At 45.0% G+C, this 15,535-nt stretch overlaps 1 protein-coding gene across 2 annotated transcripts in view; it reads right to left on the bottom strand.

Annotated features, from left to right (window-relative positions):
* Positions 1–15,535, bottom strand: part of SLIT3 (slit guidance ligand 3) — a 620,424-nt gene that overhangs the window by 210,216 nt on the left and 394,673 nt on the right. For both annotated transcript variants that reach the window (XM_003781960.2, XM_012807261.2), the window contains exon 5: positions 1,034–1,105. In XM_003781960.2, the coding sequence (XP_003782008.1) occupies positions 1,034–1,105 (72 nt within the window). The remainder of the gene's footprint in view (positions 1–1,033; positions 1,106–15,535) is intronic.

The following is a 15,535-nucleotide window of genomic DNA, read 5'->3' as shown; positions in this document are numbered from 1 at the left end:
AAAAAAAAAAAAAAAAAAAAAGCCCTCCTTCCAGACTTCTCAAATCCAATCTGGGGCTGTAGAGGAGGCTGCTAGGCAGAGGGCTTGCTCAGCCAGCCCAGACCTTCTTCTGGACTTCTCTCCAAAAGCTCGCTCTGCCCCCACTGGCAGTTGTTTGGGTAGAAAATACAAGGCACAGTCCTTGTGACAGTGAGGGCCCAGGAGTCGCTCCCTGATAAGGAGCAAATAGAGGATGCCAGGTAGGAAATGATCACAGTTACTTGGCACGTTCACGAATGTAGTGATGGAACAGTTCTGCCTCTTGACTGTGGTGATGGGTACGTGAATCTAACATGTGACAAAATCCGCAGAGAGCTGCCCACACCCCCGCTCACACAAGACTGTGCAGTCTGCAGAGTCTGATCTGCAGACTGTACCGATGCCAGTTTCCTGGCACTGACGCTGTAGTTATGCGACATGTGCCCATTGGGGGAAACTGGTACATGGACCTGTCTGCTGTTTTTTGAAATTTCCTGTGAATCAAAAATTATTTCAAAATAAAAAGTACAAACAAGCAAAACACACCTAGTGCAGTGAAATGGGTCTGGCTGCGTCTCTCTGAGTTTCTGGGATGCTAATCCCAGAGTTCTCTTAGGAGCTGATGGAGGTCCTGTTATTGAACACTTATTATGTATAAGGCACTAAGGCTTTTTTCCCCTTTTTTAACATTTTGTCAGTTGCACACCATGCCCCCAAACAAAGCTATCATCCCCACTTGACAGAAAATGAGGATGATGCTAGGAAAAGGTGACTTGCACCTCGATGAGCCTCGATGGCCAGGCTCTGGCCCAGTGAGCACTGGGTCTCTAATGCTCACTTCTGGGGATGGAGAACCAGAGAAGAACGGGGTCCTGTGAGGCTGCCGTGGCATCCAGCATGGGTTCCCTGGAAACCACTTAAGCAAAGCCCTCATGCCCCATCCCTCGTCCCCCCTCTGGTCAGAGAGAGCCTGAGTTAGGCGCATCAGTAAGGAAGCAAAGAAAACAGCACTTACAGGTTCTTCACGTCGGTGATGCCACGAAATGCCTTCCTCGGAATCCCCTGGATCTGGTTTTCACTCAGATCTCTAAACAAGAAGAGAAGAGGCACACTGCGTTAGAGACGGGCTAGCCTGAAGCTTGATCTGCATCTCATTATGATAACAAAACCTCTGGGAGGCTTCCTCTGCCGTCAAAGTGTTTGGGGGACTGTTTAGTCTCAGGCCCCAGGCTGCTGCAAGCATTCACATTGTTCCTCAAGTGATGGCCTTTCTGAAATGGTTACCAGGCGGGAGTAGCTGCCTCCAGGGCGGGCTCTGTGGGTGGTCTCGCACCTCCAGGCCAGGAGCCAAGACACTGGATTGTTTGTTGCACACACTGCAGCCCAATTCCCACCTCCCAGAGACCACCACTTTCCTCCCCCCACCCCACCACACACAGGGCATTCCCCCTCCAGGCAGGGTCAACACCACTCAATCTCCCATCTCTCTGGGCTGTCCTTTGCTGCTCAGGCCTCTCCGCTTTTGTCACCTGGGAATGGAACACAGCTTGGCCATTCTGATTTTCTGATGAAGGATGACCACTTCAGCTTATTCTAGAGTCCCAGAGACCCCTGGGAGCCTCCTGGATCTTCCTAGTGACAGGCACGATGCATTCAAATGGTGTTACAACAAACCCATCCAAAACGGGGGTCCCACCAACACCTCATTCAGCATTAAGCAGCACCAACGTGGAGCTTTGAGGAAAATAAAGGATAGAGTATCAGACCCTGCAGCTGGCTCAAACCTAAGTCCTGTCGTAGGCTCGAAGCATCCCCAAAGCCTTAATTTCCTCTCTAAGAATGAAGCAGGCTTTTTGGTTTTTGTTTTCCAGTTTTACTTTTGCCAGACAAAACATGTATATTTGTTTTCATCCAGACCTCAAGCCCACTTGGGTCTCAGTGCGTTACCAATCTGTAAAGACCCATCAGGCCTGAGGAATATGCCAAGTGGCCCTGCCAGACACACGGGCCATGCTTTACCCACGGTGGCAAAACACCTCTGAGGACGTGGCGTGGAGGAAGGGAGCAGGAAGGGATAGGGTTAGGGACACAGTTGGCTCTTTATGCTTTCTTCAGATATAGAAGTTATATATGTATGTTATATCCATAAATGTACATATTCATTATTTTGAAAAGAACACACAGTAAAACCCTCAAATATTAAGGTAAAAAATATTAACCACTCAGACTTAACCACTGCTACCAATTAGGAGTAATACACAGAAGTTTCACTAATATGACTTCATAATATGTAGTCTGTTTTAACCTATATTTTTGCTTCCTATATTGAAAACATCTGTCCATGTCATTACAGTACATCAATGCCAATACTTAACGGCCGTATATCATCCAGTTGTGTGAGCAGCTACGTGATCCCAAATTGTTGGGTGGGCAGTTACTTATTTATTTACCATTTAAAGAAATGATAGTTTGAATTTCCCGGCCTGTACTTTTTGAGGATACTTGTCCAGCTATTTCCTTGGTACCAAGTCCTACAAGGAGAACTTGCTGGTCCTGGGGTAAACTGGTCCTCGCTGAATTGCCTTACTCACTGTGGACACTCCCGTAGTGACTTTCCAAGGGCACCCAACCAGAAGCTGTATATGACAACCACCCTCCACTAAAATCCAGGCAGCCGAAACGAACATTTTTCAAGGGGGCAGGAAGGAAAACAAAAAGCAGAAAAGAAGTACTTTTGCGCTCCCTCCACCGAGACAAGCTTTGTATTCTGAGCAGCTGGTAAAATTCCTAACACTCAAGGCTTTCCTGGAGTCTCATTCAGGCCCTAAATTAAAACAAGGCTCTGAGTTGGGGTAGGGTGCAGGTGTGAGCAACGGTGGCTTCTGGGGCTGAATAACAGGGTGCTCCTCGTCTCAAATCCTGTTTCCTCTGTCTGCAACTGATGTAAGTAAATTTAAATGCACAATGAGCCCTGTCGCAGGCTCCTCTGGCCAGGCCTGATTCAATGAGCAGGGCTCCAGCCTGGAGTCGGGGCACTGAACAAAGCCCACGATGACAGCAGAGGTCAGGCGGTGTCACCAAGGGCACTCGGCTGCTCTCCATCAGCCTCCAGAGCAAGGGGCCCAGGTCCTGTCATCCAACTAATGCAATTTCCACCAGGCATCTGGACTACACCCGAGGCTCCAGCAGCCACAATGGGCCTAGTCTTTTTTGCCCAGGGAAGGCTGGTCTTCACCTGTGCTCGCCCCTTCCTACATGGGCGTGCTATCTGTCTGGTCCTTCTCCAGCTGTACTTTTTGGCAAATGGTTGATGACCACACTTGGGGGGCAGAGGAAGGAAATAGGAGTGGGGATTAGAGCTTCCACAGCTGGAAGCTGGACGAAAGGGTATATGTTCTAGTCGTGCACCACCCTTTCTGAGTAGACACCATCCCCAAACACGCTGAGAAGAGTAGCAAATTGTACAAACGCTCTGGTTTGCGACAAGGGGAGAGCGCTATTTAAATGGGAAAATCTGGCGGTGTTGCTGGGAGACCTCCCACACAGACAAAATCTTGTGCTCGAGTGGGGTAGCGCATTGCTTTCTGCTATTTTCTCGCTGTAAATATGCCCAGCCTCCCTCCCTACTATAAGGGGCTCATTTTAAAAGCACGACTTTCTTCCCACATCCTGTCACTGCTTTTCTCCTGCCCCAATTGAGCAAAACAGTAGATGGTAGGGAATTTATCTGTTCCCCATGACAATCTGCTTGTAAATTTTATTAATTTTATTTTCCATTGAGCCTCTCTTCTCCGGCTAACAATACCCCTGCCATCCATCTGCAGGATTGTATATTGATTTCATAAATACCTCCAGTGGGCTGACGAACTGACAGCTTTAATGGTGTTACTGATGGGGCGTGGAGGAGGGTTCAGGGCTGGGTGCTTCATTTTCGGTAACTGTCCCTTCACAATTATTGCAGCGCCTTTGTGAGGGCTCCTAATAGTGTGTTTATCTCAGCGTGATGCCAGAGCATGGGGCTATTGTTAAGGACTATCCTTGAGAGAGACGAGAGCCACCATTTTCCACTGACACTTAAATAAAAATAGCAAAATCTATCCTGAATACCCAAGAGCCTAGTTTCGGCCAGTTGCTTATTGGGGTTATTAGTGCCTCCCCCTTTACGAGGGAAGTAGCTCAGGGTAAGGAGGGAAGAGCTGCTCAGAAGTGACCAGAGAAGGGGACCTTTAAAAAAATGAGAAGAAAGGTATGAGTTTGGAGTAGGGTTGAGGGTGGGGGTTTTCAGGGGAAATAAAGGAAGATGGCTGATGGGAAAGGCTTTCTTGGTTGAGAAGTGGGACCAAGGATTGGGATGTCTTTCTAAATAATTAGGCATCTGAAAGAAAAGGAGAACTGCATTAGCTAAAGTGCATTTTCCAGCTTCTGGAAAATGATTAACTGACTGATTATTCCATCCAAAAACACAAGACCAAAGAGGACTTATTGAGGAGACAGTAAGTCAAATAGGAGTTGGCAAGAACCAATATATCCCCCTTCCAGCCTCCACCACTCCCCCCTTTTTAATTTACTAAAATGCTTTGGACACAGATTAACTTTCTTCGCAAATTTATTATTGCTTCATCTACCTTGAAACGGGAACTGCAGACACTTTGATAAATGGATTGAAAGGCTGTCTAGATCCAGTGGAGCTTTTGAAATGCTTCCTGGGCTCTCCCTGCAATGTCAGGCATGCTTTGTTCTCAGAGGAGCAGTGAATGACAGTCCCCACCTTCACCCCTACCCCTGCAAGACAGGGGACAGGAAAATGTCTTCCTCTTTGCTCCGGTGGGGACAATGCACTTGTCTAGGTCACATTCACCCTACGGGGAAGTCTTACCTGAGTTAAATGACATTTTGCAGAGGGGATTTGATCCTAGATGTCAATCCCAAATTATCATGAAGTTACAAAAAGGGGGCTTGGCAGCTTCCTGAAGCTTGGGGAATACCTGTTTGTGATGGGGGTAGAGCAACCTATGAGCTGGATGATCGTGTAAATTACTAAAATGCTCCATGCCTCAGTTTCTCCATCTTCACAGTAGGGCTATTGATTTTACCAACTTCATCAGTTAAATGTTGAGAATGGGATGAATAAGGGAAATGAACAAGTCAAATACTTTGCATAACATCTGGAACAATGAGCATTCAATGAACGGCTGCACTTACTTCTTACAGTTTTCCTCTACTTAAAACTAGATTTAAATCGCTGACAAAGTCCTATATCAGCCCCCTCGGGGCATACACCTTTAACTCTGCAAGGAATAAAACACATACATGCTGCTGTACTTTTTCCGTAGAATCTGATGGAAGGATTAAAGTTTTCCTCATCTATCATCTAGACAGTATTACCCATATTTGATTCTAAATTCTTTTGGATGAAACAAGAGAGCTGGATTCAGGAAAAAGGTCTGTGTCATGTTGGGTTCTCTCAGAAGCAGTCACTGAAGCCAAGGGATTGATCAGTGACGTGCTCCCAAGAGAGACCAGCAAGGGATGGAAGTGGGATGGCTTCATGAAGGGTAATGAAGTACAATCGGGTAAAGTCTCAGCCTTAGCTCCATACCATGGGAGCTCCTGTCTCTAAGCAGGAGAGCTGGGCTTTGTAGCCCTGTATCAGGCAGTTCTTACGTAGGATCTCCCAAAAAAAAAGCAAATTCCTAGGCTCTGCCTGACCTCTGTCATGCCCAATGAGGTGACTCCAGCAACCCAAGAGCAGATTACTGAAGAGGTTCCCAGCTATGAGACATTTAGCAGGTGAAGTCCAAAGAGGCAGGGGACAGGAGCCAACACCAGTAAAGGGGACCCAAGTCAAAGCATTCACAACAAGGCTTTAAGGATATAGTTCTCTTGAACCAGCAAGTTCTCAGCAGATTAAAACATCACTCTCAGGACTCAGGATCAGGAGGTCCACAGGAATCTTAACTCATCACAGAAAACCTGAAGGACCCAAGCTGCCAGCTGACGAGGTTTACACTTTTCTGTTTGCCTCCCAGACTCTCTACACTGAGACCAATCATGATGCCTTTCCAGCAACATTAGAAAAAAGGAAAATCCATCAATTCTTGATTAGTTAAACTGAAACATGGGATGATCTAAAAAGGACTTCTATTTGGAACCCATGTTGGATTTGAGATCAGGGTAGTAGATTACCATCCTGATTCTCTTTTGCTTGAATATATATTAAAACTACTTTCACATTTTCTGTCTAGTAGGAGGAAACCTGCTCATTGATGTAATGAGTATCAATCAAAATTCATTTAGGGATTTAAAAATTTCTTACAGATAACCCATGAATCGAAAATTTCTTTAAGTCTCAATATTACCATCCTGTATAAAGCTGAGCTCTTTTTGCTCCAACTCCTGAACCTCAACTCCTAATACATAGTATCTCTCTGCTCTAGGAACTAGAAGGGAAAGATGCTATTTTGCTTACCTTAATTTATACAGCAGGAGGGACACACACACACACACACACACACACACATACATGCAGGAAAAATTGTTCCCTGGAGATCTTACAATGTATACTGCAGGAAGGATTTATCTTAATAGGTACATCTCTTTTGCAGGCAATTTATCTTAATAAGCAAGATTATATGTTTGCATTTGGGTCACTGTCAAAATCAAATGAGCCCCAAGCATATGTCCCAGCTAAGAAGCCCTGGGACCTCCAGCTGGGTGTCTAGTTAATGGCATCCTTTATCCGAGGGAGTTTACAATGGAGTAACTGAATCATTTCCTGAAAGAACTGCCACGTACCCTAGGGATCCAGTGAATCCAAGTATCAACGTGGGACAAAAAAACAGGCCCCCCAAACCCAGTTATTACTACTGCTCCTGTTCTGTTTCCGAATATTTCGTCACAGCAGGAGTTTACACTGCTTACTCCTTTGATCTTAAAAAGTTACTGAATGAAAAATATCAGTAAGAGGTCCTTCTGTTCTGCTCTGACAAGCTCATGAGAAAAGTCCTCAGCTGGAAGTGAGAACAACGTAACCTAAAAATTTGTATCTTCATATTAATTTGAAATTTAAAAAATGTATACAAAAACCTCACTTTGGGGATTCTAAGGGTTTTAGGAATTGTATGTCAAAAAACAGGGTTGAAGAACAAATACAGGGTGGGCATAAAGTTCGTGTGCAATTTAAAATGGTTTAACATGGAAAATTGCACATGAACTTTATGGACACCCCCGTATATATATTTCAAATATTACAATTAAAAAAAGTCTTCAGGTATACCAGTTAGATGTCGACTATTGGCCAATTAAATGTCAGCATGAGCTTTTATTTCCCACAGCAAAAGTGAATTAAACACCTACTGTACGTTATGCTACATTGAGAGTAATGATATAGAAGCAAACAGTCCCAAGGTTGTGTCCTGCAGCTTCCATTCTCATTTACTCCAGACACAAAGAAATAGACCCCCTTCCCCATGTAAAGATAAACATCTAGCTACTTCAAAAGGTGAACGCAGTAGTTTTACTATTTTTTTTTCTTTTAAAGTTCAGCAAGAAGCAAAGCTACATCTGACTAAACTCACACTGTGGACTGCTCCCAACCACCGAGCAAAAGATTTTAGTTTGTTTTTTGATTTTGAGGAGGAAAAAGGAAACACGCCACTCTGAATTCTGAGGACTCGCAGGGGATGCAGGCTTATTTCATCAGGTACTGCGGTTTTGTGCTTCAAAATGGACAGTTCGAGAAATATCAAGACAGCATGAAGGTATTATTAAGAGTTAGCATGGTACAGAACGGTAGTTCTCACAGTAGGGTTTGTGGTTGATTTGATCAGAATTTACTGATGGGGCTTTGGAAAAAACTAGTTTCCTATTAATTTTTTACAAATTAAAGTGGGAATAGGATTGTGGTTATATTTCCTTTATTTATGCCTTTATCTTTGACAGATATATACTGAAATGGCAAAAGATAAAATGAAATGATGATGTCTAGATTTTGCTTCAAAAGAACACAGAAGAGAAGGAGGTCTGTAAAGGTACAGATGAAACAAGATGGGCCCTGAGTTGATACTTAGTGGAGCTGGGTGCTGCCTACAAAGGAGGTTCATTTATCATCTGTGTTTTCCAATTTCCATAATAAAAGAAATTAGTGCAGATTCCTGGGACCCATCCCAGACCTAATCTATCAGAAACCCCTAGCGTGGACTCTAGAGCCTAAATTCTGAACAAGTTTGAGAACTATGGGTTGAACGATTAGTGGATCAAATTAGGAGTGAAATTCATCTTCTGGTTCTGCTATTTAACAGGCTGTGTGTCTTTAAGGACATCAGTTCAATGCTCTGAGCCTCAGACTGTACTTCTATAAAATCGGAATAGGCACCACAGACAATGAACAAGAGCTTCCTATTACATAATGCAGTATGTAAACTGAAACTGCTGTCTTCATTGTAGAGCACGATGTTAACAAATATGACATCCTTAGTTTCTTAAGTGTTTAGGTCAGATTTTAGGGAAAAACCGGGGTCCCAGATGCAAAGGCCTCTTGATGTCTCAGGTACGTGACTGATGATGTCAGTCAAAATCCCTATGGGAAAGAGAGTCACCGGGGAAGGCTGACTCGGAGAGAGTGACAACTACTAATCTGTGTGTTAGAAAGCCACTCAGCCCAGGCAAGGCTGACCTAGAAGGTAAAAGTCCTTGGATGGTCATGCCTGCCCTGGGCACCAGAGACGCGGTAGAAGAAAATGAAGCAGGCTGCTCCTGGATTCTCCCCGACGTGCAGGAGAGATTGCAGCTGCTGAGCTTAGGACACTTCTGGTAGGGCTTCACAGACAAGTGATTCTCTGCAGGTTTCTAGGAGGCTTGAAATCTGGGAGAAATTAGGACTGAGCAGCCAGGTTAAGACACGTATCTCGGGCTGGGATGGGGGAAGGAGGCCTGTGGTTCATGCACAATGGACCTAAGGCTCTTGTTCCCAGACAGCTTTCTGACCAAAGGGGAAAAAGGAAGGGCGTATGAGGCTGCAGGCTGATATGGAGGGCTGCAGATGGAGTCCGCGTTACTGGCGCGTTCTATGATCAGTCACCCAGAAGCAAGCCCCTTTGTCTCTTTCTGAGCAGATGCTCTAAAGATCGCAAACTTAAGTGCTCCAGGGTTTCGCAGGTAAAGTAAATGAGTATGTCAGGCTGCGTGTGGATGACAGGGGCAGTCAGCAAGGGAGTTGGGGGAATGCAGGGCCTATCTGGATTAATTTTCAAAAAATAACAATATAGCTCTCTGTGCTGGACAACGGGACACTTCAGCCCTGGGATGAAACTGACCTGAAGGCTTAGGTTTGTGATCAGGGAGGGTGCAGAGACTGTCACCCCTCCAGGGTAGATCTGCTAATTCTAGAATAGTGCTGTCCCATGGCCAAGAATGCAATTTAAAATTTTCCATTAGCCATATTAAAAGCAATAAAAAGAAACAGTTGAAATTAACTTTAATAAAGTATTTTATTTAACTCCATATATCTAAAATATTACCATGTCAACATGTAATCAATATAAAAATTTATTAATGAGATGTTTCCTTTTCACATTCTTTTTTTCATACCAAGTCTTCAATTCTGGTGTGTATTTTACTTGTATCTCAATTTGGACTGGCCGCATTCCAAGAGCTCAACAGCCACACATGGCTAGTGCCTACTGTATTGAATACTGAGGTTCTAGGACCAAGGCTAGGAATAGATGCTGTATTCCTCTCATTGAATGTGTGGCAATGTGGCCTCTCGTTGCCAAGCGAGGGGAAGGGCCTTCACATGTTGCAGCCAATCTAAAGGAGCCTGGTGTGACATTTGCACTAGAATGTTTATTGCAGCTTAATTCACAATCACCAAGATGTGGAAGCAACCTAAATGCCCCATCGATCCACTGATGGATTAATAAACTGTGGCATATGTAGACCATGGAGTACTATTCAGCCATAAAAAGGTGAAGATGGAGACTTTACATCTTTTATATTTACCCGGATGGAGGTAAACCACATTCTTTTTAGTAAAGTGCCACAAGAATGAAAAAGCAAGCATCCAATATACTCAATACTAATTTGAAATCAATAGAAAAACAACTACATGACCACATGAGAGAAAAACACAAGTATATTCAACTTAGGGGGAGGAGAGTAAGGGAGGGGGAGAGGATTGGTGAGTTGTTTTTTTTTTTTTTTTTTTTTTTGAGACAGAGTTCACTCTGTTGCCCAGGGTAGAGTGTCCTGGCCTCAGCCTAGTTCACAGCAACCTCAAACTTCTGGGCTCAAGCGAGGGTTGGTGAGTTCTCACCTAATGTGCACAATGTAAGTGTATAATGAGGGGCTCAACTACAACTTGAACTTTACCTTGGAAATGCAAACAGTATAATCTAATCATGTTTACCTTCATATTAACCTGAAATAAAAAGTTATAAAAAATAAAGAAAATAAGTATATATGTATTTAAAAAAGAGCCTAATGAAGGACTGCTTTGGGGTGTGGGTCTACCACATGTAGAGGGAGGAGATGTAGAGGGGAGCCAGTCAAGATCGAAAGCCCTGGATCCAGGGAAGCAAGCCATGGCTTGAAATAGTCTATCCATTCCTCCATTATTTCTGTGAACAGAGCATCTCCTTCCAGCCCTAGGATTCCACCTGAATCTTTCCAATCCACCACTCTTCCAGGGCTGGCAGGGTTAACCCATACTTTTAGTCTAGATAGACGCTTTCTTTCATTTAATTAGCACATGCAACTCCAACTAAGGCTCTTTGTGTTCATGAAATAGCATCGTAATTGACTGATCATCTCCAGCAAATGGTATAGAGACTGAGCTTCTCAACAGCTCACTAATCCCTGGGATTATCGCAATTTAGTGACAAGGCAGTTAGTCACATTAGACAGGATTGAGGAGCTCTCATTACCAGCCCAATTATGCCCTCTGTTCTAGTCCAGCCTTCCTGCATCACTTAGTGGTCCAGGAACCAGTGGCAGGGTCCCATTGACAGGTGTCAGACTCCAGAGTTCACGTGTACCTCATCATGTATGCTTCTAGGGTAAACTGTGATATTGGTGTCTTCACTTTGTGTGCAGAAATCTGATGCTAAAAATCATCTGATTGTAAGGATCTAATTATGGACCTGAGATAGTCCCTTGCCAATTTTTAGATCCAATAGCATGGTTTGGTTTAATTTATAAATCTTGGTTGAGTGTAGATAGGGGGTTATTCGTCTGCTTCAAAGGGATGGAGACTGGTGTGCTCTTTTCCCCCCTTTGTTTGAAGTTATGTGTCTTCCCAGTGGGATTTGAGAAAGGGAGCCCATTTTGATACAATCCATCCTCCTCGGAGGCTGACATACTGCTACCAGCCCCTCCTTCCCCTCCGTCCCTCTCCCTTGGCAGCCATCTGAGGCTTTCATCCCTAATTTGATTGTCGTAGCTGACACTGTCAATCTGAAATCCAGTAGCATGTCTAATGCTGGCTGGACTAGGGGAAGGCAGGGAGAGGAGGGGGAGGCAAATTCATCTCGAGAAGTAGTTTTATGTAAATCGATCCTTTGGCCTGAACACTAGAGCCAGGCATTTGCTGATTAATTGGAGAAGCGTCCTTGTTCCCGTGTCTTCTTCAGAGATGGCCCAAATTGAGTCCTCCCTTCTTCACAAAGACATTCCCATGCCAAAAAGCCTTTGCAATTAGGAGATGAAACCTTGTGAGCGAGGGGGAGATGGCAGGGGCGGAGGGAGCATTTATGGAATTGTTCTGAAATGAAGTGTGTGCACTTGGCCTGCTTCGTGATTAATTGCTGACCTGGGCACCCTCATTTGCCTCCTCATCTGTGGCCCGCTAGCCTAGGTTCAGAGGCATGATATTCCATAGGTGAAGAGATACTTATGCGATAATTAACAAACATTAAGGGGATGGGGGAATGTGTGCTTCTAACATGTTTTTCTTAAATTTATATTTTCAGTTCCCACGTGGGCCCATTTCTGTCATTGTCAGTAGGGAGGGCAGCATGTCTGTGATTGAGTCAATCTCTTTTCCAAGTCCTCTTACCCTTTCTTGAAAAAGAAAGCTCCCACACAATGGCAGACCATCCACCAATGTGGACCTTTTAACTCCGTAACTGTCCCAGGGCTCTGTTCAATTCCACTCTACCTAAAAGCTAAGGCTAATTAGCCACAGGTAAAAATAATTTTGGCTCTGGGGAGGTTGCTCGTTGCTTTTTCTGTATGCTGAGTGTAGGTTGAGCTTGTAAGGCAAGGTGGTCCCTTATGCTGGTTCTCTCACTGCATTGTTAGCTGCACGTGGGCAGTGACTTTTGCTGGCCATGAGGCCTGATGCATAGCTTAAAAAAATCTATATTGAATGGATAAAAACAAACAAACAAACATAACAAATAAACATAATTTTGTGCCACTGTCTGATTCATGGGTGACTGAGAATAACTCAATTTATGGGAAAAAATATATATATATATTTTCCCCTAAAGCCCAGTTTGTTCCTGGGGATTACAAAAAGCTGTGGCTGTCTTCCTCCGTTCATCCACCTTCACCTCCCTGGGGTGGGTGGGGGAAGCAGGCTTGAGAACCAATGCCCCTAGAACTGGCTTGTGTTCTTGGGAGCCAGAGACAGAGCCTTGAACTGAGAAATGCTTAGTGAGTTGAGCTGAAGTGGAGGGTGAGCAGTTACACTGGGCAGAGAGGCTAAGTAGAGGGATGATTTGGTTTTTCTGAACAGAGTTTCAGTGTGGCCTGAGAGGGTACAACACCTCAGGAAAATGAATTTAGTGCAGAAAAAGGCTGTGTGCCATCTCCAAGAGCTCCTCTCATCCTCTTTTCTGAATTTTGGTACTCATGGAGCCCAGGATAACACAGATAATGAAAGTCTGGGTACGGGAGATATTTTTAGATTAATATAAAGGAGGTATTAGAAGGAATGATTGGCAGTGAGCAAGCCTGATGATCTCTGGGATAATCTAGGCTGTGATCTGACTTCCCCCGGCCAAACTGTCTAAGGTATCTGGAAACCTACACATGGGGCTGAGGATATGCAGAAATAAAGTCGGGGTAGGTCTGAGGGGAGGGGTGGGAAGGAGGAGAAAAGTCTAGAAGTTGAAGCCACTTCCTAATCTCTACCCCACTGGAACCTTAAATGTTCACCTAGATCAATGAGGGAAGGATCCACTGAACACTTCTCTGTATTCCCCGTATCCCTAACCCTAAGACTTTTTATGCCACGGACTGAACGCCTCTCTTTTACTAAGGTACACGGCATTACTCTTCTGTGGCCCATTCTGTTCCACTGAAGAAATGTGAGCCTTTGGCGGGAAGGGACTGTGTCTGGGACTGTGTCTCACCCAGGGGAGAGAATTCAGCAGGCAGGGCCGTAGCTCAAGCGGATGTGGCTTGTGTATGCCTGCTCTCTCTTGTAACTTTTCAGAAGCCCATTAAACAAGTGAAACCTCCACGGTGAAGGTGAGATGCTATCCTGGGGCCATCTGCCGATCAAATCAATGCAGCTTCAGAAAGGCTCAAAATTATCTTCTACCAAAGGGGGGAAAGCAATTCAGCAAGAGCTCAGCGCCCTGAGTTGCAAGGCTGGCTTCCAGAAGCCCACTGTCGAATGAAGTATATCGCAGCTTAAGCCATTAAGCTATGTTAATACAATAGAACAACATTTCTCATCCTGACCCCTGCACTATTTATTGTTCCACTCAAAGCAATTACAGTTATTGCTAATAACTCACACCTGTGGATGGGCTGTTATTGACTACGGGAGAATAGATGCTGTTCTCTTGCTTATTTATGTAAAAATGGATGCAGTTCAATAGATTTACACCAAGTTTGACGTTTACACTAATAATTAATCCCAGATTTCCTTCTGGCCATTTAGCTTGAAAGGCGCTGGACGGGGGATACGAGTGCTCGAAGGACCCAGCGACCTGCAAAGATGAACTTCACTAGTGACAATACAAGAGTGCTGCCACTAGTCTTGTGCCAAATGCAATAAACTGCCCTGTCCCTGGGAAAGAGGAAAGGACCTCCGAGATTGGAGGCAGGGTGGAGACTTCTGAAATGCTGCCCTTGTCTCTCTGGGACTGTTCCCTGACTGTAGCCTGAGCCATTTTTATCCTGGTTACTCATCTCCTCTCTTTTCATGCTCCCAGCCAAGACCCCAGGAGCCAGGGTGAGGCACAGTTGTGAGGACACAGCTAATGATCTGGGACAACCTCATAAAATGTGGACCACAAAAATACTTACATCAGAGAATTATTACGAAAAGACTAATGAGTTGAGAGCGTTGCAAGTTACCTGGCTTAACATAAGCACTTAATAAGTACTAGCTGTTATTAGGATTTGCATCTGTTCAAGTCAGCATTCAAATACAATGAGTGGAAGAATTAAGAACCTGCCTCTTGCTCTACAGAATATTTTATAAAACTGCTAAAACCATGAAGCAGCAACTCCAAGTCAAGTTCAATGTGAAAGAAAGAGATAGTTGGGTTCCACTCACCCTGTTGTGTCTCAAAGCTTTCCTGGGTCCTGCAGGGAGACTCCCTCATGGAACTTACTACAATCGCCCTGGGATGGAGAGGGTGTGTGGCAAAGAGAGAAACACAGCACCCAGCTCCCTGTTACCCCTGGGAAGCTGGCTGGGAAACGGGTGCCTGTGTAGAGAAGTGGGCAGGAGACTCCCACATGAAGGAGGGAGAAGAGAGGGGCTGAAGATGGCTGGTGGAAGGGCTGGAAGACTGATCTAAGATCACAGCTCAGGCAAGGTCAGATAGGGAGGCTGCTTGGCTCAAGTGTTGGATCTGGTTAAGGAGCAGAATGTTGGTCCAGCCACTTTCATTCAGGCTCAGGGCAAGTCAGATGACCCCTCTGCCTCTCAATGGGGACCTGGGTGAGCTTGAAAGGGACCCAGAGTCATGTAGGAAACAGCGGTAAGCAGAAAGGCTGACATCAGTCAAGGTGAGAAGGGGAGTTGAACTTGTCACTCCTGAAGCAAGTTCCTTGGCTGTGGTTACGTTCTCTGGAGGATGGAATCCACACCACCTTGTTCAAACTGCTGTAGAGCTTACATTTCAGTGAAAGGTCATCATCAATCACCAGAGCGACTGCCATGTACCTAGGGAGGTAGGCACTGGGGGCCAAAGCTAAGGAGATCAGACATAGACCTTGGGAGAAGACGGAGGGGGACAGCAAATGCGATGTCACCTCTGCCAATGGACTCGGCTGCTTGAGGAGGACTCAGCAGGCCCCTTTTCTATTTCCAAACCCAGGGGAGGAAGCTGCTCCAGGAGCCAGGGATAAGCCAGAAAGTCAGCCTCTGAATGCTGGTGCAGAGGGGGCTCTGCCTGTGAACAGTCCTCTTCACAGACAGGGAGATGTGAAGATATGAGAGAAAGGAGGAGAGAGAGAAAGACAGATAAAGAGGGAGACAGACTGATACAGGAAGAGGAATAAAACCAGAGAAGGAAAAGAGGAAAGAAGTCAGAGACATAAAAACACACACAGA

This window comes from Otolemur garnettii, unplaced genomic scaffold, assembly GCF_000181295.1.
Source record: "Otolemur garnettii isolate 467f Iridium unplaced genomic scaffold, OtoGar3 scaffold00003, whole genome shotgun sequence".
In the NCBI taxonomy this organism is placed as follows: domain Eukaryota; kingdom Metazoa; phylum Chordata; class Mammalia; order Primates; family Galagidae; genus Otolemur; species Otolemur garnettii.
The sequence above is the reverse complement of the archived record's forward strand: the minus strand, read 5'-3'. Positions and strand labels throughout refer to the sequence as shown.